The sequence below is a fragment of the Budorcas taxicolor genome, chromosome 19, assembly GCF_023091745.1.
Source record: "Budorcas taxicolor isolate Tak-1 chromosome 19, Takin1.1, whole genome shotgun sequence".
Lineage (NCBI taxonomy): Eukaryota > Metazoa > Chordata > Mammalia > Artiodactyla > Bovidae > Budorcas > Budorcas taxicolor.
Window position 1 is genome coordinate 22,070,282 of NC_068928.1, and position 26,610 is coordinate 22,096,891.

A 26,610-nucleotide genomic window follows, 5' to 3' on the forward strand; every position below is an offset into this window, starting at 1 on the left:
CCAGGGAAGTCCCTGGAAGGCTAACTGTGTTGTTTTGAGTAGCCTGTGAAAGAATAGTGTTGCTGCCAGGCTTATCAAACAATGGAAGGTGGCCCTGGAATATGGCCCTGGATCTTCTGGGTCTGTCTCTCCAGGTGTCAGCTTCATCGTCTCTACCTGCAGACCAGCTACCATCTATCCTAATTTCCCATCCTGGGGCTTCCTTCACCAGAGAGAGATGAACTTTGTTTCCACAATTCACTGTGGAAAATCGCAGAAAAGTTCCAAGTGGCCCAGCTTGGGCCTGGTCTGCCTCTGGGACAGCCAGCTCTGTTAGAACATAGAGGAAAACTCCCAGGAGGAAGGCAATGTAGTGAGTAAACAGTACCCAAGGTGTTTACTGCTAAGCCCTGTTTTCCTTCCTGACAAGTCTTTGGGTTGGGACTATTGTCCCTGTTCTAGGGATGATGAGTCTGTGCCTCTTAGGCGCTGAGATTGAGTGGCTGGACAGAAATCACACAATAAGTGGCAAGACTGGCATTTTGAATCCCTGTCTGCTGGTTCAAGAACCCCCTGCTTTTTACTAATACTGTGCGTGGCCTTTCCAAACAATAGGAAGGGAACTGACAGAGGTTAAGTTGAACAACAGAAATGATAGCAGAGTAAGTGGGAAAATATCGTTTTCTTTCCAGTCACCTTGAACATTAGCCCCTTACTTTTTTTCAGAGAACTTAAAGCCATATCAGTTCTGAAAATGAGCAGCCTCTTCCTCCTTCCTGTGGTGGCAGCAAATGGGATCTCGGTTTCCAATCTCTGAAAGGCTGCGCATGGACTCACGGGATAAAGGCAGCATAATTCGCTCAGAGAGTGAAATTAGAGGCATCTAGGAGCCAGGGGAGGTTAGTTTCTCTAGGCATTTTCATTGGCTCAGATTCTCTCATCTGCACGGCTGGCAGACAGCAGTTCTGGGGTGGGGGGCGAGGGGAAAGGGGTGAAAAAAGAAGAAATCAGTGAGGTCTGTGCCAGGCTCCACACTGCTTATCTTCCATGCACATGACCTAGCGAGGCTTAGGTAGACCATTCAGCATCTGCTTCAGGAGGCAAGGAAAATTAAGAATCATGGTTACAGTCAATAATGCACAAGAATACAGAGATAGCATAATTGATTCTGCTGAGTCTTGTAGGCCAGCTGAGTGGGTCTCCTTGAATCTCCCGTTTGCAGAGTCTCAGTCAGTAAAGAGGACGGCCAGTCACTGCTTCCTAATAGCATCCTCGGATGCAGGCTGCAACCACGCTCCAGTGCTCAATTCAGAAACTCCGCTAAGGGTGGATTGAAAGCAGACACTTTTGGGTGATTAGTTCTGTTTTTAATCCACATATGGCCTGGAATGGAAAAGTAGCCACATTTTATTTTAACGAGTGTCTAGGGGCAGTGCCAGAATCATTCTTTCAGCACGTTTTCTCATTAGCTAGGTATAAAAGCATTTTAGGGTCATTTAAAAGTAAAGTCTTGACCTTCTGTAGGTCCTAGGATATTTCCAACTACAAAACACTCCTCCTCCAGGGTGGTTGATTATTAGATACAAAATATTAGGGTAGGTCTTGAGAATGGACTTGCTTGATGGAGCGAATACTTCAGAAAAACCTTTTGGACTCTGGAAAATGAATTATATTAAATTTCCTCAACTTCAGTACATTGTTATAACAAGCAAAAGTATTCCAGCCTGAAAAACAAAAAAAAAATCTGGCAGACAGTTTATCTTTCTTTAAGACTGTGAAATGTAAGATGGTGTGAGTCTTACTTCTTTGCTGAAAAAGTGGTACCGTAAGCAGAGACAGTTCTGGTAGGATGCCAGATGGAGAAGAAGAGAGAGAGACAGAAACCCTTTCTCTGAGAAAGAACTGTGGAAACTTCTTCAGCCTTGAGATCGAAGAACAGGATGTGGCCCTTCTTGCCTTTTCTTTCACTGAATGTCATGTGTCTTAGGGGATTTGGGTGGAGAACACTTTGGCTTTAATCCCATCAGCACATCCTTAGACCATGACCTGACCAACAAGATCACAGAATTGGATGCACAATTCTGTGCAATTGGATGCTGTACCACAAAAAGTGAGTCTTTTTTGATGGAAACTTGCCAGCAGGGGCCTCTGCAGTACTTTTTCACACAATGGCCAAACATTTTTTAGAAGGTCCAGTAGGGTGAGAATTTACTCACTTCTGGCAGCATTGGGGGCTTTAAACTTTACATTAGCCAAATAGATAACAGTTACAGAAAGTGGGATGCTGTGGTTTTGAACCATTGCTTACAGTGGTGCCTGGAGAAAGGGAGGGCTGTGCTCATTCAGAGCAGTAACTTAGCACTGCTGCTCTTCTGAAAAGTACCCCATGGGACTTATCATCTGTTGGCAAATATTTGTCAGGTTCTAACTGTGCTCCAGCTTTGGTTAGATGCTGTAGTACAGGTGAAAGTAGTGAAAGTTATTTGCTCGGTTGTGTTCGACTCTTTGCAACCCCATGGACTATAGCCTGCCAGGCCTATCTGTCCATGGGATTCTCCAGGCAAGAATACTGGAGTGGATAGCTATTCTCTTCTCCAGGGGATTTCCCCAACCTAGGGATTGAACCCAGGTCTCCTCCATTGCAGGAAGATTCTTTACCATCTGAACCACCAGGGAAGCCCTTAGTTGAGTTGATGCTTTGTTATCAGAGTCATTTTGGATAGTGAGAGGGAGCTGTTGGTAATTATACTCAGACAGTCCTTCTCTTCTGTGATTGTCCTGTTACCCACTCTCCCATCTACTTCCCTATCAATTTCTCCTCTTTTCCTTTTCTCTCTGATCTTCACATATCAAAAGCTTTATGAAAAAAATAGTTAAACCAGGAGTCAGCAAGCTTTTTCTGTTAAGGACCAGGTAGTAAATGTTTTAGATTTTATATATCATCTGGTCTCTGACAAAAACCCTTCCATGCTGTTATGTGGTACATGTTCAGTTCAGTTCAGTCGCTCAGTCATGTTCGACTCTTTGTGACACCATGAATCGCAGCATGCCAGGCCTCCCTGTCCATCACCATCTCCCAGAGTTCACTCAGACTCATGTTCATTGAGTCAGTGATGCCATCCAGCCATTTCATCCTCTGTCGTCCCCTTCTCCTCCTGCCCCTAATCCCTCCCAGCATCAGAGTCTTTTCCAATGAGTCAACTCTTCACATGAGGTGGCCAAAGTACTGGAGTTTCAGCTTTAGCATCATTCCTTCCAAAGAAATCCCAGGGCTGATTTCCTTCAGAATGGACTGGTTGGATCTCCTTGTAGTCCAAGGGACTCTCAAGAGTCTTCTCCAACACCACAGTTCAAAAGCATCAATTCTTCGGCGCTCAGCTTTCTTCACAGTCCAACTCTCACATCCATACATGACCACTGGAAAAACCATAGCTTTGACTAGACGGACCTTTGTTGGCAAAAGAATGTCTCTGCTTTTGAATATACTATCTAGGTTGGTCATAACTTTTCTTTCGAGGAGTAAGCGTCTTTTAATTTCATGGCTGCAGTCACCATCTGCAGTGATTTTGGAGCCCAAAAAAATAAAGTCTGACACTGTTTCTACTGTTTCCCCATCTATTTCCCATGAAGTGATGGGACCAGATGCCATGGTCTTAGTTTTCTGAATGTTGAGCTTTAAGCCAACTTTTTCACTCTCCAGTTTCACTTTCATCAAGAGGCTTTTTAAGTTCCTCTTCACTTTCTGCCATAAGGGTAGTGTCATCTGCATATCTGAGGTTATTGATATTTCTCCTATAAAACCTAAATGAAAGGGATTAGAATGATCCAAGCCAACACTTTACAAAATCAGGTGTGGCAGCCTAGATTTTGCCCTGAGGTACCATTTGCTGGTCCCTGCTCTCATACACACCGCCTCCACTTTGTCACACCACTGTCCACTTCTGTTCCCTTGACTCTGCTGAAACCATTCCTGTCAAGGTCATCAGTGACTTCCCTGGTGTTCATTTTGGTGGCAGTCTTCTGTCCTAATCTTACATGAATTTTCTCACATGGAAACACAAAAGACCCAAATAGCCAAAGCAATCTTGAGAAAGAAAGATGAAGTTGAAGGAATCAGGCTCTGTGACTTCAGACTATACTACAAAGCAACAGCAATCAAAACAGTATGGCACTGGCACAAAAACAGATCATTTATTACTTTTTCACATTTTAATTTTGTTAGAACTTGATTTTGGTTTGTCATCATCTGAGGAACTCTAATGTTGGTCAGTATTGCAGTCAGCAGTGCTCAGCAGAATCTTATATCCTGGCTGTGAGGAAGTAAATATTATAAATAAAGAAGCGAATTCCTAGGAGGGATGGGAAGGTGCAGTAGATGGGCACAGATTCACTGGGGCTGTGGCTGGGGATAGGAAGTGTCCAACAGTGAGCAGGTCTAGAGGTGGTGAGTGAGAGGGAAGAATAATAGTATGTATGTATGTATGTATGTATGTATGTATGTATGTATCCGTAGGTGCAAACACACATTTGCCCAGGCTGATCATAAGCCTGGAAATAGACCTAGTTAGTATCTGTGCAGTCTTTTACACCTATTATGTCATTGAATCCTCCCAACACCACTGGAAGTAGGTTGCATTGTCACCACTTTGCAGACGAGGAAACCGATCCCCAGAGAGGTTGTCCAGCTGGTATGTGACAGCACAGGGAGGCCTCAGACACCTGCCTTCTGGCTGGAACGTAGCGGGACCTGTCACTGCTCCATAGCTGTTTTCGGGGTGCTGAATCTGGGAGTGAGGAAGGCAGGATGGTGGGAAGCAGAGAGGACACAGTTGCTGAATGAGGCGTCCTTTCAGGAGGGAATGGGGTTGAGGGGCTTCTCAGGGAGACCCAGTTCCTTTCCATCACCCATTTGGACTGGTTACTCCTCTTCAGGTAACATTTCCCAAATTACAGATACCAATGCCAGTTGTTGTTCTGAGACCAAACCGTCTGATGATTAAAATACCTTAGTCCAGACGGCAGACATGACCAGCATAAAAGCTCCTTTGCTCCCCAGCCTTGGTAGATACAAGTTCAGTGATCCAGCAGAGCAGATACACACTCTGCCTGCCCCGGGAGGTGGTATGAACAGCTGTTTATTCAAATAGCATCACCTCAGTCTTGGCAACAAACGGGCAAAGGAAGTTGAGACAGTCTCACGCAGCAGTTCAGCATTCCTCGTCCCCAGCCTGAAACCCCTGCCGATCCCAGAGATGGAAGAAGGTCAGAAGAGACCTCTATCAGGGCTGAGCCACACTAGGTGAGATACTCCAGACGGAGGAAGTAGTCCCAGCATCAGAACAAGCAGCCTCCCGGAAGCCAGGGAAGGACGGGGAGACAGAGTCCCTCCTTCCAGCCAGGGAGGAATTACCTGCCCATGCAGCTGCCTTAAGTTTGCTTTTTGAGGATGTTTTTCAGCAAAAAGGAAAATGTGTTAGTTTGTAGTCCAGAGGCAGCTCTACCTCTGGCTGCTGCTGAAGGCGAAGGTTCAGATCCGTCAGGGCTTTTGTCCTCCCGCCTACCCTCCGCTTTGCTGTCCTCTTCCCTCTGTCAGGGTGTTCTCTGGGAGGCTGGCTGTTTGTCCCATGCAGGCACAGATGGCCACACACAGACTTACTACATTTTTAAAGGGCTCAGGAGGCCCCGTTAAGACAGGCCACGCTTAAATCCAAAATAAAGGAACTGCATTCGATGAAATAAAGCTTGAGTTCTTCAGGCCGCTGCCTCCCTCACCGGTATGTGTGTTCTGCTAGTGTGCAACTGAGCACCTTCTCCACTTCGCAGATGCTCCTTCCCAGACTCGCACAATTGCAGCTGAGGGTTGTAATGCTTTTCATGGCTGTCATTTGGTAGGGATTTATTTCAGTGGAAACATTTGGCTCACCATTAGCTTTCTGTGTCCCTTTGTAACTTCTTTGATTTCTAAGTGGGGTACCTAGAAATGTCTTTAAGGTTGGCCACAGTTCTGGAGTCCCCATGAACAGCTGTGATTTTTTTTTTTTTTTTTGAAGGCTCCATCTTCAGGAACTTCCAAAATCTGGAGCATCTCCTACCCTCAACTTAGAGCCACCTCTGTGTGTCTGCAGGCTTTTGAAGGTTACCGCATATGTGTGCACATGCACACGCACACAGATGTGCATTCCTGTTTATTTGTTGTCATCAGTATGTATAGTGTTCACTGAGATAGAGGGAAATAGTTTAGTTTTTAAATGAAAACTTTATGATTCAACTTGGCAGGAACCCTGAATGTTTATCTGCCTGTATCCAAATGCTGGACTCCCTTTGTCTCTGCTGCCCAGGACTCAGGTGAAATCGTCCACACAAGTGCAACGAAGCAAGAGAGCTTTAGGCATTTTCCTCTGAGGCTGCACTTGACCATAGTGTAGGGACAATGCTGCTTTGTGTTTCATTTATTCCTCTCATTCTAGGCACTTGAAGAGGCCCAGAAAGCGATACAGCAGCTTTTTGGAAAAATCAAAGATATCAAAGACAAAGCAGAAAAATCAGAGCAAATGGTGAGTTGAGGTTTCCTCCTGACATTTTTGTACCAGCAGAGGAGGTTGACTTGTCATCCACTCATGTACTGGTTAATAGACTTGCTCTTCCCCCTTGCCACCAACCACACCCAACGTCTCCAACTCCAGCCCTGGGAGGACATACCACACCCATTCAGGAGGAGCCACGAGACACGCAGTGACTCACCCTCCCGGCTGCCCGGCATCTGCAGCCCTCTCTTTAAGTAGGGAAAGTTCTTTTCTTTTCCTTCCTCAAAATAGCTTCCTAGTCATTTTGGATTTCTCTCTCTAACATTTGTTTGCATCACGCATTTCTCAGTTCAGATGTACGACATGTGATACCACTTGAAAGCTGGACTTGGATCCGGCGGGTGGGCTGCATCCCACTGGTGAGACGCCCTGAGGGGTTTAAGGTCTCCCTCTACCAGTGGTCCCCTCAAGGGATGTGTTCATCTGCCGACCCAGGGGCCCACCAGTTTTTTCCATTCTAAATAGGAAGAATGAAAAGTGAAAGTGAAGTTGCTCAGTTGTGTCAGACTCTTTTCGACCCCATGGACTGTAGCCTACCAGGCTCCTTTGTCTATGGGATTTTCCAGGCAATAGTACTGGAGTGGGTTGCCATTTTCTTCTCCAGGGGATCTTCCCAAACCAGGGATCGAACCCAGGTCTCCCACATTGTAGACAGACACTTTACTGTCTTGAGCCACCAGGGAATTTGTCAGAGGAGCACAGAGCATAGTACTGGGCTGTGTTAGTTGCTTAATGAATGAAAGCCATTATTACTGTCATCTTCTCCCTCCTACTCATTTTGGTCACATGGACTCCTGCTGCTGCTGCTGCTGCTGCTAAGTCGCTTCAGTCGGGTCCAACTTTCTGCAACCCCATTGATGGCAGCCCACCAGGCTCCCCCGTCCCTGGGATTCTCCAGGCAAGAACACTGGAATGGGTTGCCATTTCCTTCTCCAATGCATGAAAGTGAAGTCGCTCAGTCGTGTCCGACTCTTAGAGACCCCATTGAGTGCAGCCCACCAGGCTCCTCCGTCCATGGGATTTTCCAGGCAAGAGTACTGGAGTGGGTTGCCATTGCCTTCTCCAACACAGACTCCTAAACCCTCACAAACTTCTCTCCCTACGTATTGTTATAATCTACTCGGGAACAGACCCGAGGTCACACTCCCAAGGATCCTGCACTTCTCGTCAGTGCCCATTCAGCAGGGTTGGGCAGGATGTGGAACATGGGCGGGGCAGGCCTGGTTTCAGTGGTGGACATCGGGGGGTCAGTTTGATATCATTAGTGAGCAGCACAGCCTCTGACCTCAGACCACCTGCCTTCAGATCCACCCTCTCTCCTGACTCCCTGTGGGCCTCAAACACGTTATTGATATTTACCCTCTCGGTACCTCTGTTTCCTCACTGTGAAGTGGAGGTGATAGTCATGCATACGTCATGCGATTGTGGGGATTCATTGAGCACTTAGGATCTTGCTCTGCTGGGAGCAGTGAGCGCCTGAGGAGGAGTGGAATGGGACGAATTCTTGAGATGAGGCGAAGGAAGAATGTTCAGGATTTAATGACTGATTTTCCCTGGTGGTGCAGAGGTTAAAGCGTCTGCCTGCAATGTGGGAGACCTGGGTTCGATCCCTGGGTCGGGAAGATCCCCTGGAAAAGGAAATGGCAACCCACTCCAGTATTCTTGCCTGGAGAATCCCATGGATGGAGGAGCTTGGTGGGCTACAGTCCACGGGTCACAAAGAGTCGGACACAACTGAGCGACTTCACTTCACTTAGTGACACAGGGGTGAGAAGCGTCACAGATGATGCTGACTTTTAACATAGTAGTTAAAGACCCCTGACGCTTGCAGTGGAGCTAAGTAACCCAGGAAGAGAGGCAGGGATTTTTTTTTTTTTTGGTGGAAAGGAAAATGATGATTTATTTCAGTGTTGGAAGGGAATGATCCAATTATAGGGCCACACTCCTATATGCTATCTATTCTTGATCTTCTTTTCCCCCAAACATACTTATTTAGTAAACACATGATAGGTTTTTTACCCCCCAGGGCCTGCAATAGAAATAGAGACATTTTGGTAGCCTGCAGGTCATATAGAGAGAAGACTTGATGGGGCAAGTCCCTGGAAAGAGACCTTTTCCTGCTAAGATCCAATCAGCCTTGCAGGACTGTGAGTGTGGAACTGAGCTATTCAGGTCATGAACCTTTACTTTATAGCTTCACCAAGGTTGATCAAACTGAAAAATCAGGTCACATGATCTTAACTGACTGGGCTTTTTCACTTTTAATGGGGGATCTGTCTTTAATGGGAGAATGTTTGTGCCTGCTATCCTTTCCTCCAGATGTCAAAGAACCTGGGAAACCAAATGGCTTGCTCTTCAGAAAATTTCTTGGTCAGCATGGACTCGGACAGTTGAGTGGAGAAGTCCGCCTAGATGTTAATAAAGTTGGAGAATTGTTCCCATCTCACTACTGAATGTACTTTTCTAGTACATTCTGAAATACATTATGTTGGCCAAAAAGTTGATTCGGATTTTTCTAGCCAATCTTATGAAAAAGCAAATAAACTTTTTGGCCAACCCAGTACTAACATTCCCAACTACACTGTTTCTTTCTCTTGGATTCCCCCCAACACCACCACCACCATCAGCCCTGTTGGAGTTTTACTCCCTCAATTGCCTTCTCTGCCTGAAGACTCTCCTCTTACGACTATGTTAAGCTTATTTTGCATGGGTTACGTTTTAGTCTTCTTGAAATTTGAGAAGAAATTTTTCTTTGTGGAGACTGGACAATGAACCCTAGTTCCATGAATAAAGAACATCTCAATAGAATTAGCCAACTCACACTGTTCATTTTGTACCAAACCTAGTTGCCCCGTTGCCAGAAGGTCATGTCCTTGTGACAGTGTACGTTCCTGACCATGTTCAGGAGGAGATCCACTGTCCTCGGCTCCTGGACCCCGTGTGCTCCACACCCAGTTACTATTAGGATCACACCATTTGGGGTGAAGAGTAAAGTTCATTTCATTCTTACAACTGAGGATTTTGTAGCCCCGGGTAAAGTCTGCTGAAGAAATGCCAAATTAAATGTAAACGGGCTGATTGGAAATTATTTTGGGTCTGCATTGGGAAAACACCTGTGTTTTCTCCAAGGGCTAACTCGAGATATGTTTGTCCTTACTTTGTTTGCATTGTTTTCTTGTGAGGCCACTTCCAGATGGGTTGACATCCATCTTAACCATCCTCGTTTTTCTCCTGTGGTTTTGCACTGTTCAGGTGAAGGAAATCACCCGCGACATTAAGCAGTTAGATCATGCCAAACGCCACCTGACCACCTCAATCACAACGCTGAACCACCTGCACATGCTGGCGGGTGGCGTGGATTCCCTCGAGTAAGCACGCAGGCGGTCTGCCCCGGGTCCACGGGAAACGAATGAGTCACAGAGGAAACGGCACCGTAGGTTTAATTGCTCCTCAGCCAGGAGCGTCTCCCCACTCTGCCTCACTTCCTACACATCGGTCTCAGATGTTGAGACACCACTTTTGTTTTGTGCCCTTGGGTGCTTAACATCTAACAAACACCTGAGACTTTGAGGTGACTAAAGGGGACCTGGAGCGCTTGCGGAGAATGACTGCAAGAACACGGGTCATTTCCGTGTGATAGATCTCTACCTTGGGGGTTGACAGGAGACGTAGGGCTGTGTAGTCACATACCCCAACCTCTGCCTCGGCAAGTTTTCCTACTGGTCTTGGGCTGAGTTTCAGTGGCATTGAAGGTGCCTAATGGAAACAGATCCTTATTTGATCATCCAGCCCACTTTACTTTTTTTCAACCCACTTGTTCAAAGATGGAAGCTTCCCGTTTGGCTTGTAAAGCATCTGTAGGAAATGGTACATGAGAACATGAGTAGTAGTATTAAAAGGAGGAGCTGGTTACTGACCACAAGGAAGCAGCGCCAAAAGGCCTCCTTTACCAGCAAGATTCTGACCTTCCTATTTGCTCCTGTGGTCTCTCCCAGGCTAAGAATTCCCCTGGTCCCAACCTCAGCATAATCTCACGGGTGGGCAGAGAAAGAGCACCTTCCTAGGAATATAGACACAGTATCCAAAGTCTGGATGAGTCAGGTGTAGGCTCTTCCTGGTCTCTCCCTGATGTCACACAGGCTCCAGCAATCCCTGGCTAGTGACTGGAAGAGCAGTGTCCTCATCCCTTTCTCCCGGCGCTTCGTGCTTTCCACCAAACCAGCAGACCAGACAGCAATAGCCACAGAACTCCTTGGCTTGAACTTGATCCAGTCTCTTTAAGTGCTTTGTAAGGGAAGTCATAAATTATACATTTAATTAAAAAACCCAACCCTAATGAAAACTTTAGATCTGATAGTTTGTTCCTTCCTTGCTGTAACTGTTGATTTATCAGCATCCTTTTATTTAAGCTTCATTAACCTTAGCAGTAGGGAAACTAAACATACCTAAACATTCACAGAGTTGCTTAATCTTGGCTTAAAATCTACAGATTTGAGTTAATGTTTAAGTGCATATAAATGCTCTTTGTTGTATCCTGGGAAGATGTGTTTGGTTTGCTCAAATGCCATAACTGTCAAGTAATAACATGCTTGCCCCTGTTCTCTGTCAAAAGCCAGCTATTCTGTAATACCCAACCCAAATCCCAAATTCGTAGTCTTTCCAGATTCCCCTCTCCCAACCCAGTGGGACTTCATCACTCACACAGTCTTGTACCTCCCAGAGCACACAACTTGGACTTCTGTTTAGAGCTGCATTTGTCCTACTTGGTACTACTTAAATGTCCTTGTCACTCTCTGACTTACTCATGTCCCTTTGTGGATTTGAACTTGGTGCTATTCCCCCCTCCCACCCCGCGGCATAGGACTATATATATTCAGTGCTCAGGAATGCTTATTATTATAAGTTGAGTTGCTGTCTACTTTAGAGCCAGACTAGGTTGGTCTATATCTGTACCTTGTGTCCCTAGTGTTTTTCTAGAACCCTCAACTTCCTGTTTCCTTGCAGAGCCATGACCAGGCGAAGGCAGTATGGAGAAGTTGCCAATCTTCTTCAGGGCGTGATGAATGTTCTGGAGCACTTCCACAAATATATGGGCATTCCACAGATCCGGCAGCTTTCTGAAAGGTAAAATCTCATTGGAGAAAATGATCTTCCCTTTTAAGGAAAGATGGTGCTAGGAGGTGCTTAAGTGCTCAGCTCAGGAAGTTCAGTGTGGAATCTCACTGTGGGAGGAAGCTCGGAGGTCACCTGACCTGCTTCTCTCTGATGTAGATGTTCCCTCTTTGTCCCCCCTACCAGCTCCTAACCATGCTATCTAAAGCTCCCTGTATCAGGTAGTTGCTTGCCTGTCTCATGGGAGTGGCTGCTGACATCTCTCAGCTGCCCAGGGGTCCATTTGTTAGGGAAACCCTTCTCGTCTGTTTCCTTGTAAAAAAATCAACACAGTCCAGGACTCGGTGGCTGACGACAACAGTCATTTTGCTCATGCAATCTAGCCTGGCCCAGCAGGGACGGCTCATCTCTGCTCCAAGCACCATCAGCCAGGATGGCTCCAGGAGGGGATGGGGGATCCACTGATTTACTCTCATGGCTGACAGATTGGTGCTTGCCATCGGCTGGGACCTCAGCCAGGTGGTCCTCCCGGCCACTTGGCTTCCCCTAGATGAGGTGGTGCTGGCGCCCAGAAATGAGCACCCCCAAGATGCTCTAAGAACCAGGTCTTAGAAGTCACATAAGGTCATTTCTGTGGTCACCTGGCCTTCAGAATTCAAGAGGAAGGAACATGGCTGCCCCCACCCCCAATAGGAGGAGTGTCGAAGTCACACTGGTATACAGAGCTCGTGGGAGGAGAGACTGCTATGGCAGTCTTTGCAAATAACAGCCTGCCCTTGAACTTCAGGTGTAACAAAATGATGACTTAACCTCTTTACATTTGTTCTTTCCATCCTATTCTATTGAGTTTTGACCCCAGATTTAGAGCGAATAGAAAGAAAGGCAGATGCTTAAAGAGAGAGAGTGGGGGATTTAATGCCTTGTCTGTTAAAAGTAGCAGCAGGAAGGATAGTAAGACCCAGACAGTCACAGTTGATGGATCCTAACCCTTTTTTGGCTACAAAGAAGAAATAAAGAGGCCGGTACTCAGCAGGAACCATCCTTTTTAACTCTGCCTTCTGAAAAGACCTAATGGCTACAGGCCTCTCTCTTTTCCTAAGTGTCTTTATTTTTAATTGTATAACTAATACACATGTACGTTTTCTTTATTTAAAAAAAAGTCAATATACAGATGAAACTTAAGTCCTCTTTAGCGATACCTGATGTCCCACTGCTACCCATAGCGCTAGTTACTATTATCAGTTTAATTCTCATCCTCTAGATTTTTTTTCTGTGCATTTAAATAAATCTTTAGTTTTAGATTGTGCGTTTATTTTGCTTTGTTTTGTTTTAAATAAATGATCTCATACCATATGCTTCATTCTCAATCTTTCTTTTTGTTTTTAACTTAAGAGTATATTTTAGAGGTTTCACCACATCAGTGTATACAAACCTAACTCATTTTTTTTAATTGATGCATAGAGTTCTATAGTATAACATACCACAGATTACTTAATGATTTTCATATCACTAGACCGTTTTTTCTGATTTGAAAATTACACTCCTTCTTACACATCTGCAATTTTTCTACGATAAATTCTGGGTAATAGGTCATGTGCATTTAAAATTTTAATAGCTGGGAGTGGGGTTCAGGATGGGGAACACGTGTGCACCCGTGGCAGATTCATGTTGATGTATGGCAAAACCAATACAATATTGTAAAGTAATTAGCCTCCAATTAAAATAAATAAATTTAAATTTAAAATAAATAAATAAAATAAAATTTTAATAACTGCTGTTCCTTTGCCCTCCAAAGTGGCTTAAGTTATTTATAGGACCATCTGAACAGTGTGTGAGTACCCATTTCCCCTTATCTTCAACAACACTTGATTTGGTTAATTTTCCTTTTCATTTATCTGATGGATAAAAAATGGTACCTAATCCCTTTCATTTTCATTTATCTGGCAACTAGTGAGATTAGTTTTCTTTTGACTGTTAGTCATTTGCATTTCCTCTGTGAGACGCCAGTATGTATCCTTTGCCTGTTTGTCTGTTGAGTGACTTCTGTGCTGTGCTTAGTTGCTCAGTGGTGCCTGACTCTTGTGACCCCGTGGACTGTGGCCTGCCAGGCTCCTCTGTCCATGGGGTTCTCTAGGCAAGAATATTGGAGTGGGTTGCCATGCCCTCCTTCAGGGGATCTTCCTAGCCCAGGGATCCAACCCAGGTCTCCCACATTGCAGATGCATTCTTTACTGTCTAAGCCACCTTATCCCTTCCTTATTAATCTGTAGGAATTCTCTGTGTGTTCTGGATACCAATCCTTTGTCAGATTTTTTTAAATGTATTTATTTTATTATTTATATATATAATTTATTTTATTATTTATATATTTTATAAATATTTATTTATTTTGGGGGGCTGCATTTGGTCTTAGTTGCATTATACAGGGTCTTTTCTTGCAGTGCTCAGGCTTCAGTAAGTGCCCCTCGGCATGTGAGATCTTGGTTCCCCAACCAGGGATCAAACCTGCATCTCCTGCATTACAGGGCAGATTCTTAACCACTAGACCATGAGGGAAGTCCCAGATCTTGCCTGCAGAAACTGTCTAGGTGTGTTACCTGTTTTCAATCCAGATCCTTGTCCTTTCAGTCTCTTCAATAGTAATTGGTCCATTCAAGGTACCTACTTCTTTATCTCTTTAAAAATTGTATTGAAATATACATTGCATTAAAATTTACCATTTTAATTATTTTTCACTGGACAATTTCGTAGCGTTAAGTATACATTCAGTCTTCCCCAGTGGCTCAATGGTAAAGAATCCATCTGCAACACAGGAGACGCATGTTCAATCCTTGGATCGGGAAGATTCCCTGGAGGAGGGCATGGCAACCCATCCAGTATTCTTGCTTGGAGAATCCCATGGAGCTTGGTGGGCTACAGTCCATAGGGTCACAGAGCTGGACATGACTGAAGCGACTGAGCATGCAAGCACACTTTCACATTATCGTACAGCCATTCCTTAAAGTTTTTGATTACCCCAGATAGAAGCTCTGTATGCGTTAAATAATAACACTCATTACCTCTTCTTCCCCACCTCTGGTTACCTCTGATCAATTTTCTGTCTGTGAATTTGCCTCTTCTGGGTACTTCATGTAGGTGGACTCAAACAGTTTGTGTCCAGTTTATTTCAGTTAGCATGTTTTCAGATTCATCTGTGTTGTATCATTTATCGGAATTTTGTTCCCTTTTAAGCCTGAGTACTTCATTGTACGTAGAGACTACATTTTGTTTGTCCATTCATCTGTTGTTGGACGGCTGAGTTGCTTCCACCTCATGGGTGTTGTAGGATAGACAAAGGCAGTCTATCATCTGGCATTCATTGTTGCCTGGAAAAAACCTGAAGGCCACCTCATTTTTCCTCCTTTATAAGATAATCTATTTTTGTTTCATTTTTATTTTCTTCTGGAAGCATTTGAGATTTGGTGGTGGGAGAATTAGGGATTTTACGAGGACATAGATCTCCTTTCATTCATGTTGCTTAGTACTTAATGGTATGGTTAATCTGAAGACTCATGAGTTCCTTAAATTCTGAGATGATGTTCTCTTTTATTTCTCTTTGTGCTCTGTCCTTTGTTTTCTCTTTGTGGAATCCCTTGTACACGAGTATTGGAACTTCTGGATCTGCTACTGTGTTCCTTAACTTTTAAAAATTTATTTATCAATTTATTTGGCTGTTCCAGGTCTTAGTTGTGGCATGAGGATCTTTTAACTGGGACATGTGGGGTCTTTAGCTGTGGCATGTGGGATCTAGTTTCCTGACCAGGGATTGAAACCAGGCCCTCCTTTTTTTTTTTTTTTTTTTTAATGCTTTATACCTTTTTGTCCTGTTAAGCTGAATTCCTCAACTCAACTTTCCTTTTTAAATTTGTTCTTCAATGGTGCCCATTCTGTTATGTAGCCTAGCTGTTGAATTTTTATTGCAACAATCCAACTTTAATCTTCAGGGTATCTAGTTAATTCTTTTTTCATGGGCATAGTATCATCTTAAACCTCTCAGGGAACATAAATTATACAGGTTCTAAAGTTCTGAGTTGCCTGCTCTGTTTCTCTGTGCTCTAAGGTCTTCAGTTCATTTGTAATGACTTTCTTGGTGTTGCATGTTTGGTGATGTCTAGCGGAACGCTCATTTTTGGCTGTGAGATTCTCTGTCAGCCTGATCAGAGATGCTGTCTTACTGCCCCCTGCTCATGAAGGGGTAGCCGGGATATGCCACTTGGCTACATGTGCTGCAGACAGTGCTTCTCAGGTGAGGTGGGGCTGGAGCTGGGGGAGCCGCCAGGGAGGCTGTGCTGGTGGCTGATCTTCTGGGCCCATGAGTTTCTAATCTGCCTGTGTGTTGTCAGCCCTGTGGACTCTGCTGGGTTTCTCGGACCCACAGCCACTCCTGACCTGATCACTTAAGGACGGGCTGAGACCTGGCACTGGCTTAGTTGTTTCTTTTGCAGGAGCCCAGCATACCCCTGATGGGTGCCAGGAGCCACCCTCCTGCTCCTGGTATCCACTCCCCTCATGTCCTTCATCTTTTTAAAAATCTACTTGACTGTGCTGGGTCTTCACTGCTGCTCGTGGGCTTTCTCTAGTTGTGACGAGTAGGGGCTACTCTAGTTGTAGTGTGTGGGTTTCTCATCGTAGTGGCTTCCCTTGTTGCAGAATATAGGCTCTGGGCATTTGGGCTCAGTAGTTGTAGCTCCCAGGCTTCAGCGAGCCGCAGGCTTAGTCGCCCCTGGGCATGTGGGATCTTCTTGGACCAAGGGTCAAACCGGTGTCCCCTGCATTGCAGGGCTGATGCTTAACCATTCCCACCAGGGAAGCCCATGTCCTTCATCTTTGAGAAGCCATTTTGGCAGAGGTTTCCTTCTTCAGTCCTGTCCTACCAGAGTTTCTAGTCTACCTCTCCTTTTCTTGCCCAATTCTGGATTCTTATTAAACTCTTTTCATTACTTCAGATGATCTGGGGCAGGAAGGGGAGGGGTTATACCTCATGCTCAGGGTGCCATCTTAGAATGGAAATGCCAAGACTCTGGTAAGGAGTGTCGGAACAGAGCTTGGCAAAATACTCGGGAAATTACCACCCTTCTTTTCCTCCTTCCTAATCCCATCACACTTATAACTGGCTGATTGCCCTGTCAACCTGGGGATACGAAGCAGCCAAGAGAGCAGACAAATGGGACCTTATGAGCTGCAGGAAAGACGGAAGCTCAGATGGAGAAGGCAGAGTTGCTCTGCTGGGTGGTGGGGGTGAGGGGTGGGTGGGGGAGACAGCGTCACCACCTCTCACCCTCCTGATAATCCAAAGTTGATCTCTTTTCCCATTCACTTATTCTTCTCTTCATACTGACCACACGCTTTCTAGATCCCAGGCTCTGTGCTGGGGTCCTGAGGGCATGAGGTGCAAAACACATACTCTTTGCCTTCAAAGAGCTCACCATTATTGTGAGAGACACTGATAGAGATGGATATAACAGAACTAGTCCATGCTGTCTGGGGACAGCAGGGTCTCAGAAGAGGGACTGAGAGACTCAGCCTTTAGGGGCTGAGGGTAGGGGTCAGGAAGTATTAAGTTTTAATCTGACCTTAAAAGAATGGGTAAGATCTGAGGAAGGCACCGTGCTTTCATTGCAGGAGATATGGGTTTGATCTCTGGTTAAGGAACTAAGATCCCACATAGCATGGGGTGTGGCCAAAACAAAAGGTAGGACCTTACTACCAAGACAAGAAGAGAGGGGGGAAAAGAAGAGCGTGGAGAGTGAAAGTCTGTCTCAGTAGGCAGAGTCAGGTCATAGATCTGACTCTACATTCGTTTTGAATCTGCTCTGCATTTGTTTTGTGGACAATGAAAGATTTTAAGCAGGAAGAGACATAGTCTTATTTGTATTTTGTAAAAGTCTTGTCAGTTATAGTTACAAGAGACTGGAGTTTGGGGCTATGTTCTGGATTAGAAAAAGATAAAGACCATTCCATGACAGCAACCATGTAGTCAAGGAGGTTTCGTGATTGCATAGGATGGGCACTGCTGATGGCAGGAGCGTGGTAGAACTGAATTTTATTTATATTATAAGAAAGCATATAGGGAAAAACAAGAGAATGCACTCTTTGAGGATTTCTTGCCTTTTAATTTTGTTTTTCCAAAGATGTTATTTTATAAATCACAGAAACTTTGTGATCACTGCTATAATGACACTCCCCTTAAAAGATAACTTTCTATCAGTATAGTTTGGTGCTCCAGCTATTCATTATCATGTAGGATTGCTGAGAACACAGGAGGATTTACTTTTCTTTTTGTTCATTTCACAACTTCTATTTGCAAAAAAAAAAAAAAAAAGTGTTGATTAATAGAGAATAAGTGCTATTAAGTAACACTAAAACTAGCGGAAGGGAAGGAATTGCTTGTTTCCAGTGCCTGGACTACAGTTCTTTTTCAGGAGGTACTAAAAGTTTGAGGAAAGTCCAGACTTCTTATTTTTAGCATCATTTCTGGTGAATTTTCCTCCCTGTGTTTACATAGTGATGGTAGAACCATCTGGAAGTGATAGAAATAGCTTGTTTGTTTGGGGAGACGGGGGAAGGCGGGAGCCTTACACCCTGTGCACCACCTCAGTGCCTCTAGCTTCAGAGCTTGCTGTCTGTAGACTGCGGAAGTCACAGGAAAGCCTGTGTGCTGACATCTTTGCCTGCACATTTGAAATATGAAGTTCACGGACGTCAATTTGAATACAGCTGTTTCTTCCAACTACCCTTCTGGAAAATGCTTAAACGTTAATGTAGCGTTGACGGAAAGTTTTTTTTTTTTTCCCTTTAATGTCATCTTTATATTTCAAATCCTCCTGGCTTAAGAATATCTGAGAAAGCCAATGTGTCTAGTAATCAGTCAGTATTTCCTGAGGAAAAATGGAAGGTTCTGGCGTTCTCTTGAAATCTATGAAAGCTTCTAACTGAGACATATTTTTCAGGGCTATTTCTAACCTCTTCTGCATGAGAGGTACTTGGCGTATTGAGGGGATCACTTGGCATAGTGGTCAAAGAAGTTAAAGTGGAGGATGAAAAGGCCTAGCTAGTCAACTAACTATATATACTTCAATAAAAATTTGTACATAAAGGAAAAGGAAGGAAGAAAGGAAAGGCCCAGCTAGCTGTATGACTATGACAGGTTCTTTCTGAAAGGATATTAAGTTTCAAAAGCACGCGTTTTGAAAGCGTAAGGATTGTACTTGATGATATCAAAGCGTCCCACTGAGTCACTCTAAGATTCTGGGTTGAGATTCTGTCTCCTTGGAACTGGAGTATCTGACTAATCAGACTGACGAATCATTCTGTCCAGTACAGACTCTCTATTTTGGGAGGTCAGTTTATTGCAAATTACTGAGGGTACTTTCTCTGGGACAGTCATGCACAGGGTATGGGAAGCATCAGAGTTATTTTGTCCATAAATGTCTAAATGGTTTTCATAGCTTGTGGTCCCTCTGCTGCCATCCCTCTGCTGAAATCTGATAGCACATTTAGGCAAGGGTGCTTTTTTAAAAAATATTTAATTATTTATGACTGCATGAGATCTTAGTTGTGGTGCTCGAGCTTTCTTCTCTCCAGTTGTGGTACATATAGCTCAGTAGTCGAGTCGCATCGGCTTAGTTGCCCCTTACCCACTAGACCACCAGGGAAGTCCCGTGGGAAGGGTGCCTTTGAACAACCCCTGGTCACATGGTGTGGAGGATGCCAGGAGGCAGTTGGTTGGCAATCGTTTCCGGCATGGCATAGGGAATCTCTCATTTGCTAAGAGTGGTCAGCACTGAGTTGTCACCACCTAACCAGGTCAAGCTTATTTGGATCCGGGAGAAATTGTCATTTCCCCTGTTCTCTATTAGTTGTAGGTTGACTTTCATAAGGATGACTAGGAAGTCTTGGTAGCTGAACTTACGTAAGTACTCTGCTAACAGAGTCTGGTGCTCCATCTCTTCACAGTAAGAGCTTACTTTTCATGGTTGGAAGAGGAAGGAGTTTGAAGGAGTGAGGCCAAAGATGTGTTTTTTTCAGTGTGTTTGATGTCTTTGTAGGATCTTGCTCAGGCAACTGATTGTAAAGACCACTATTCACATCTTATCCTGCAAGTGCATGAATCAGGGTTTGGGTTTCTAGATACCATCATTACTGTCACGAAGGGGAATGGTTTCTCTTTCATCTGAGTCACTGCTAGACACTTCAGAAACTACACTTGGAAACATGCAAAAGCTGATTATTGTGCTCCAGTGTTCATTAAACATCCGACTTGCAATCACCGGTAAGGATGGATGCTGTTGCCAGCTAGAGCTGTAAGATGTGTGTTGTGGAGTAATCAGATAACAATAATACTGAAAGGCATCTAGTCCAGGCCTCCATCCCCACCCTCTTAGTTCGCAGCCATTCTTAGTTATGGCTCACTTGCGGGAAATGACTTAATTAGGAGTACACATAGCTCACTAGTTGCACAGCTAAGTCTAGACTGTCTCAAGAAGTAACCTTGGAAATGGACTGTAGAGGAAGGCAAGGGGGTCTGCAAATCACAAGCTGATACTTTTGCCCTTATAGGCTCTGGTTGTCTTTGCAGGCACTCCAATTTCTGTTTCTAAATATTTTATTGAAGTATAGTATAGTTGATCTATTCTGTGTGTTAATTTCTGCTGTACAGCAAAGTGACTCAGTTATACACATGTAGACATTCTTCTTTATGTTCTTTTCCATTATGGTTTATCCCAGGAGATTGGTTAAAGTTCCCTGTGCTGTCCAGTCTAACAGTTTGCACCTATTAGCCCCAGACTCTCAGTCCGCCCCTCCCCTCCCTCCCTTCCCCTGGGCAATCACGAATCTGTTCTCTGTGCCTGTGAGTCTGCTTCTGTTCCATAGATAATTTCATCTGTGTCACAGTTTAGATTCCACAGGCAAGAAATAACGTATGGTATTTGTCTTTCTCTTTCTGATTTACTTCACTTAGTGTGATAATCTCTAGGTCCATCCATATTGCCTCAGGCACCCCAGTTTCAAATCTGGTTAAGAATATGTGGTCAGGGAATGTCGCAGTAGAAAGGGTGACAGAGGCAGAGCTGGGACTATCACATCTCCGAGACACTCAGGAGACCTGCAAATAGACTGTGACTTTTCAACCAGGGTGGAACTTCCCCTCCAGGAGTGATCTGTGGCTTAGGGGGGAACCTATGCTCTCTTTGGCTGCCAAGAGGAGAGAGAAGGAACAAAGGGGCCTGGAAGCTCTGTCTTGTGACCTGGCACTAGAGGAGTCGGTCTGTCTGGCCCATTATGTGGAGTCATAAGACCTCAGAGGTAATGGTTTTACAAAAGCATCTTCTTTCTTGTCAGAACTCATACTCAAGGAATGTTTCCTGTGGTATGCTGGGCAAGTGTAAATGAATGACATTTTAATGTCATTAGATTCTAATGTGCGGGCTACTTGGGTGACAACCTTATCTCTGTCATTTCTCATCCCCTTGGAAAGTAACTAAAAGAGGCTGCAAACTCACCTATGAGAGTAGTTTTAAGTTTTGAAGATAGTGGAAAAACCCTGGAAAGTATTTGGAATAAGGCATAATTATAACTATGCCACAGAAAAACCAGACCATTTTGGGTCCTGACTATCCCCTCATTAAAAAAAAAATCTCTGTAGGTTGCCAGGCACAGCCTAGTAGCCAAAGAAATTGTGGTTTTGAGCTGTTCACTATTTCTAGAAACTTCATAAAGTTAATTCCAGAGTAACAGGGTGGAGACCAAAAAAGGAAGAACATTATTTTATGGTGCTTTTAGCGAAGATAAAAGACTTGCCTCAGGCTCAGGGCAGTCCAGCTGTGAGGATGGTAGGCAGGAGGGACCCAACTCCCTGGGCTGGGGGAGGGCGAGCTGGTGGCAGGCGGCCGACCCAGAGCTCCTCTCCCCTCTTGGCTGCTTCTCCTTTCTCTTCTTTCCTCTCAGCCAAGCACTAGTTCTTGAGCTCCTCATTTCCATGAAAACCACCCAGTTCAGTTCCAGCCTCCCCTTTCAAACTCATTTCCAGTGTGACTCAGTCTTCATCCTCACCATCTCCCAAGCAAACTTAAGTCTTCATTCAGTGACCTTCACACTCAAATAGCAGTTCATTTTATCATTTGATCTTTTTACTTTAGAAAACAGTATTTTGGTTCACTTGTTAAAACTTAGAATCTTGATGTTGGTTTCCAGGTTGAAAAAAACAGCAACCCTGAAGCAGTTCAAAACCCACTTCCCATCCTGTTCTCCAAGGAACGGCAGAGTAATTACACCAGTAACCCGGAGTGGATTTAAATTTGACTTGTGCTTCCCTGGTAGCTCAGACAGTAAAGCGTCTGCCTACAATGCGGGAGACCTGGGATCGATCCCTGGGTCAGGAAGATCCCCTGGAGAAGGAAATGGCAACCCACTCCAGTATTCATGCCTGGAAAATGCCATGGGCCAAGGAGCCTGGTGGGCTACAGTCCATGGGGTCGCAAAGAGTCGGACACGACTGAGCGACTTCACTACTCACTACTGGGCATTAGTATATAGCATCTTCCTGCGGCATAACTACCCCAGTGACATTTTGCAAAGACTGACGTGTACTACCTCACGACAGCTGAGGGGAGGCCTAGGAGAGCTCTGGGATGTAGAAAGAATCTGTGTGTGCGTGCATGCTCAGTTGTGTCCAACTCTGTGACCCTCGGGACTGTAGCCCACCAGGCTTCTCTGTGGTACTCTGGGCAAGTGTAAATGAATGACATTTTAATGTCATAAACCTGCTGCTAACTAGTGTGTGACCTATCTTATCTAGCCACCACTGCCTGCTTCCTGGATGATCCCTGAAGACTTTAGCAGTCATAACCTCTATGTGCACAGATATTTATGGACATTTGAAAATTATGCCAGGTAATGATATATTCTCTTTTCCCTACAGAGTGAAGGCAGCCCAGACTGAGTTAGGACAGCAAATCCTGGCCGATTTTGAAGAAGCTTTTCCTTCCCAGGGCACCAAGGTATTGTTTTGCATTTTCCCTTCAGTCTTTGGATATTCTCACCATATTCTGGCCTGATTCACACTCACCATAACTATGATTCACTTACTATTTCAAATGTGGTTGCTGGCAGCCATAAAGTCTGTGTGCTAAAGATTCAGGGTAATGGACCATCCTTGATTTTAAATATCCCGAAGCAATATCAGTCGGCTCTTCATCTGCGTCCCCACAACATCCACAGTGAGGGTTTGTTTTGATTTCATTTAACGTGTGTCAAACCCAAAATGTCGTCTGTCTGGGGAATTAACCTTTTTTCTCATAGTTACTTTTTTTGTTTGTTTGTTTAATTTTTTTTTCCAAACCACAGTGATTTTTTTTTTTAGGATTGTTACATAACTTTTTGGTTTCAATTTGGTGAGGAGACAACGGACAGGAACGTGCCCAGGCTTAAGTAACTCTCAGAATGACAGTTAGGAGACTCGCTTTTAATGGTCAGAATCCTGTTCTTTGGGATGAATCCCTTCAGCTCTCACTGGTAGCCTGACTGTTTGTGTTGTGTCTGCAAAGCCCACAGTAATTTCACTCGTGAGCTATTGGTTACACTTCTCATGTAACAAGTTTTGCCTCATTTGGCCATCACTCTGCTGGGGTAACTGCTTTTAGCTCCATCCTTCAAATTATAGCAGACATAATCTTAATGCTTTGCATGTGTTGAGGAGAGAAGAACCCTCAGAAGCTTTTTTTCCCCTTTATTATTTGAGCTATTTTAGGAGCAAGAACTGTGTGGCTCAGAAATGACCTGAAGCACACTGACTGGCGCTTGGTGGATGGAGGTGGGGGATATATGTCTGTTCGCCGAGCCAAGGAACGTTTCCTGGATCTGTTCTATAATTCAATAACTGGAAATATCTTAATCATTGTTCTTTGTGCCTCATAAAAGAGACTTAGAAAGTGTGTGGGGGTAGCTGCCCCAGCTTTGTCGATTACCTCCTACAGGAAACCTGCCTCTGATTTTCATGTCTGCGTATATTATGGCTGTCTTCTAGCAATCAGGTATTTTATTCATAAAGCATGTTCCTTTGTGGACTTTATCTTCCTTTTCCATTTGCTGTAACTGTGGGTAGTGGGTATCAGAAAACAGTCCTGTAAAAAGGGATAGTAAGAGATTCACAAGTTATAAGCACTAGGGTCTGCTTTACTCTACTCTGCTATTGACCCTGGTTTTAAGAAGTTTTAGAAAGATGCAGATAAAGCCCAGCTTTATCATTTAGGAAAATACAACATTGACCTACATTATACCTTTTTCTCAGACCCCAAGAGGAAAATGAGGTGAAAATGGTTTTCTTTAGCAACTTGTTTCACTTTTCCCTGGCTAGATGACTTGATGTTTCCTCAACAGTTTTCTTTTTTCCTTCTGAGTGACTATTGACCTCTCTTAAAAGCTTTGTGTTTTTATTACTGCTTCACAAATGGAAATCAAGATTTGTTTAAAAAGGTATCCAAGGTTGCTGTGAAGTCCTTTATAAATGAAAAAGTCTGAACCCATGAGCCCGTAGATTTTGGCTTTCATAACTTCTCTGTCAGATCAAACGTTTTCATCCAGAAGCCAGAGTTGAGCAGTCAGAATTCTCCGTGGGGGACAGAATAGCCACTCAGCACGGAGCATAGTCAGCATTTAACAGTTTAGTTAGCTCTTGGGCAGCCTAAGTGACACTTAAGAAACTCTTGAACTTCAGTTGAGATGGATAAATTAGAATTGATTTTAAAAAATCATAAAGATTTGTAAGACCCTTAATCATCACCTAGTTAAAATGCATTATTTTTTTCCAATTATTTTTCAGATGAGTGTCAATAACTGTGCCAAAGTTACGTGGCTATTTAGCCAAGCCATGAGCCGACGCCACATGTTCCGTGGTCCGCTCAGCCAGCCACGCTCATTCAGTGAGTCACTGTAAAGAAAGGTTCGAGGAGACGGAGCTGCCTTCAGTAATAACAAAGGCCTTCCCATCCTGATGTATCAATACAGCCCTGTGATGGTCTTCTACGACTTTTTTCAGATCAAGGCACCAATATCATAATATAATCTGGCTGCTTGTTTGCGTGGTTGACCATCAGTGGGGCAAGGATGGTGGATGGAACCTGGATTTAGGTTTTAAATGCCAGCATGCTGTTTGGCATAATTACAGCACTTTGAGAACAGGAATCCAAGGTTAGAATCAGAGGAAGGTGGCACGTGTGGCATTAGACTGGTGTCATTCTGACTTTTTAGGGCCCTTCAGGAAGGTGACTTCAGTTCAGAAAGCGAAAGTTCCTGGCCCTGTTTCCAGGATGTCTCATTGTTGATTCACGGAGTAGCTTTTATACTGGCTACTACAGACTAGCTTAATGATTCTTTCATTGAGGAACAAGTAACTCAAATATCCATCCACAGCAGAAGAATGAGTGTCAGGGGAGTGGAAGTAATGACAACATCATGAGTAGAACAAGAAGCAGCAGCTGTCAGAGGCCATAAGATTTAAAGGTTGCTTCTGGCTTCTGAACTGGTGTGTGTGCTGTGTGTTTTACCAGAGGCCAGGAGGACCCAGCAACGTTCTACGAGATGCGTGTCAGGTTGCTAATATCTTGGACCCCAGAATCAAACAGGAAATCATCAAAAAGTTTATTAAACAGCATCTGTCAGAGTACCTAGTACTTTTTCAAGAAAACCAAGATGTAAGTATTGACCAAATGAGCTCAGATGTCACATTTGAATTGTACTAAAAATTGATTGCTCTCAAGTCTATGATTTATATTTTATTAGTATTACTGTCTTAAAATGTTGATTGTTAAACCCTGATTCCTAGGGGCTAACTGTACAGTTCAGTGATTCTTAACCATTTTGGGGTCCTTGATCCTTTGGAGAAATGGATGAGAGCTAGAGATCTGCTCTGCAAAAATGCACCTATACATAAAACCTTGCATACAGTTCCAGGAAATTTACAGACCCTTGAAGCCCAATCATAGACCCCGGGTTAAGAACCTCTGGATCAAGTAAAAAAAGTAACCTAGACTCTTTAAAATCATGAGAAATAGATTGGTTGTGTTTTTCTTGCTTCTATGTTTTTGCTTATTTCCTTCAACTGTCAATACTGCTTCTGAGCGCTGGGGTAGATTTTATTCCCTGCTTCCCCCAGGTTGCCTGGCTGGACAAAATCGACCGTCGCTATGCCTGGGTCAAACGCCAGCTCGTGGACTACGAGGAGAAATATGGCCGGATGTTCCCACGTGAGTGGTACATGGCGGAGAGAATTGCTGTGGAATTTTGCCACATCACAAGGTAGCTGCCAACTCTCTACTGGTATTGATTGATATCAGTTGACTGAAGCCCAGCCCCCCAGTCTCTATGGGTTCCTGTGGCTTTGGAACCACTTCCACCTGTTTTTAAAAATTGGTTTGAGAATCATGATTTTCAGGAGCATGTCTTCAGCTGTGCTGGAGTTCCTTCGGAAGACTCCGTTCCTATTGAAAGTTAGAATATATCCCAAACTGAGTCCCTGACTCCAACTGTAGCTGTATTCCACCTTCTCCATCTTCAGAGCTTCAGCCTTAGAGGAGAGAGCATTATGTGAAGAGGGGGTAAACACTTGATAGGGAAAAATGGAAAAGGGTACATGAGTGCCCTGGGCTAGCAGGCTGTAGGCCAGAGCACTTGTTTGTATGTCTGTTCCGCCTTAAGAGTGATATGCACACCACACAGAGGCACAGTCTGCTCTTATCTTTGTTCTAGGACTTCCCTATAGCCTTGCCCTACCTTGGACGGCCTGCCTTCTTAGCCATCCGAAAGCATGTCAGCCAGATTCCCTGTGGTGATTCATTGCTCCACGTTTTCCCCTGTGTCTGTGTCACACATATCAATGTGCAGTGAATGTACATCCATC

At 44.3% G+C, this 26,610-nt stretch overlaps 1 protein-coding gene across 2 annotated transcripts in view; it reads left to right on the top strand.

Annotated features, from left to right (window-relative positions):
* The window catches only part of VPS53 (VPS53 subunit of GARP complex), a 135,785-nt gene that overhangs the window by 22,627 nt on the left and 86,548 nt on the right, over nt 1–26,610 (top strand). For both annotated transcript variants that reach the window (XM_052657246.1, XM_052657245.1), the window contains exons 5-10: nt 6,447–6,533; nt 9,816–9,931; nt 11,568–11,687; nt 22,636–22,714; nt 25,262–25,405; nt 25,867–26,009. In XM_052657246.1, coding sequence (XP_052513206.1) covers nt 6,447–6,533; nt 9,816–9,931; nt 11,568–11,687; nt 22,636–22,714; nt 25,262–25,405; nt 25,867–26,009 — 689 coding nt within the window. The remainder of the gene's footprint in view (nt 1–6,446; nt 6,534–9,815; nt 9,932–11,567; nt 11,688–22,635; nt 22,715–25,261; nt 25,406–25,866; nt 26,010–26,610) is intronic.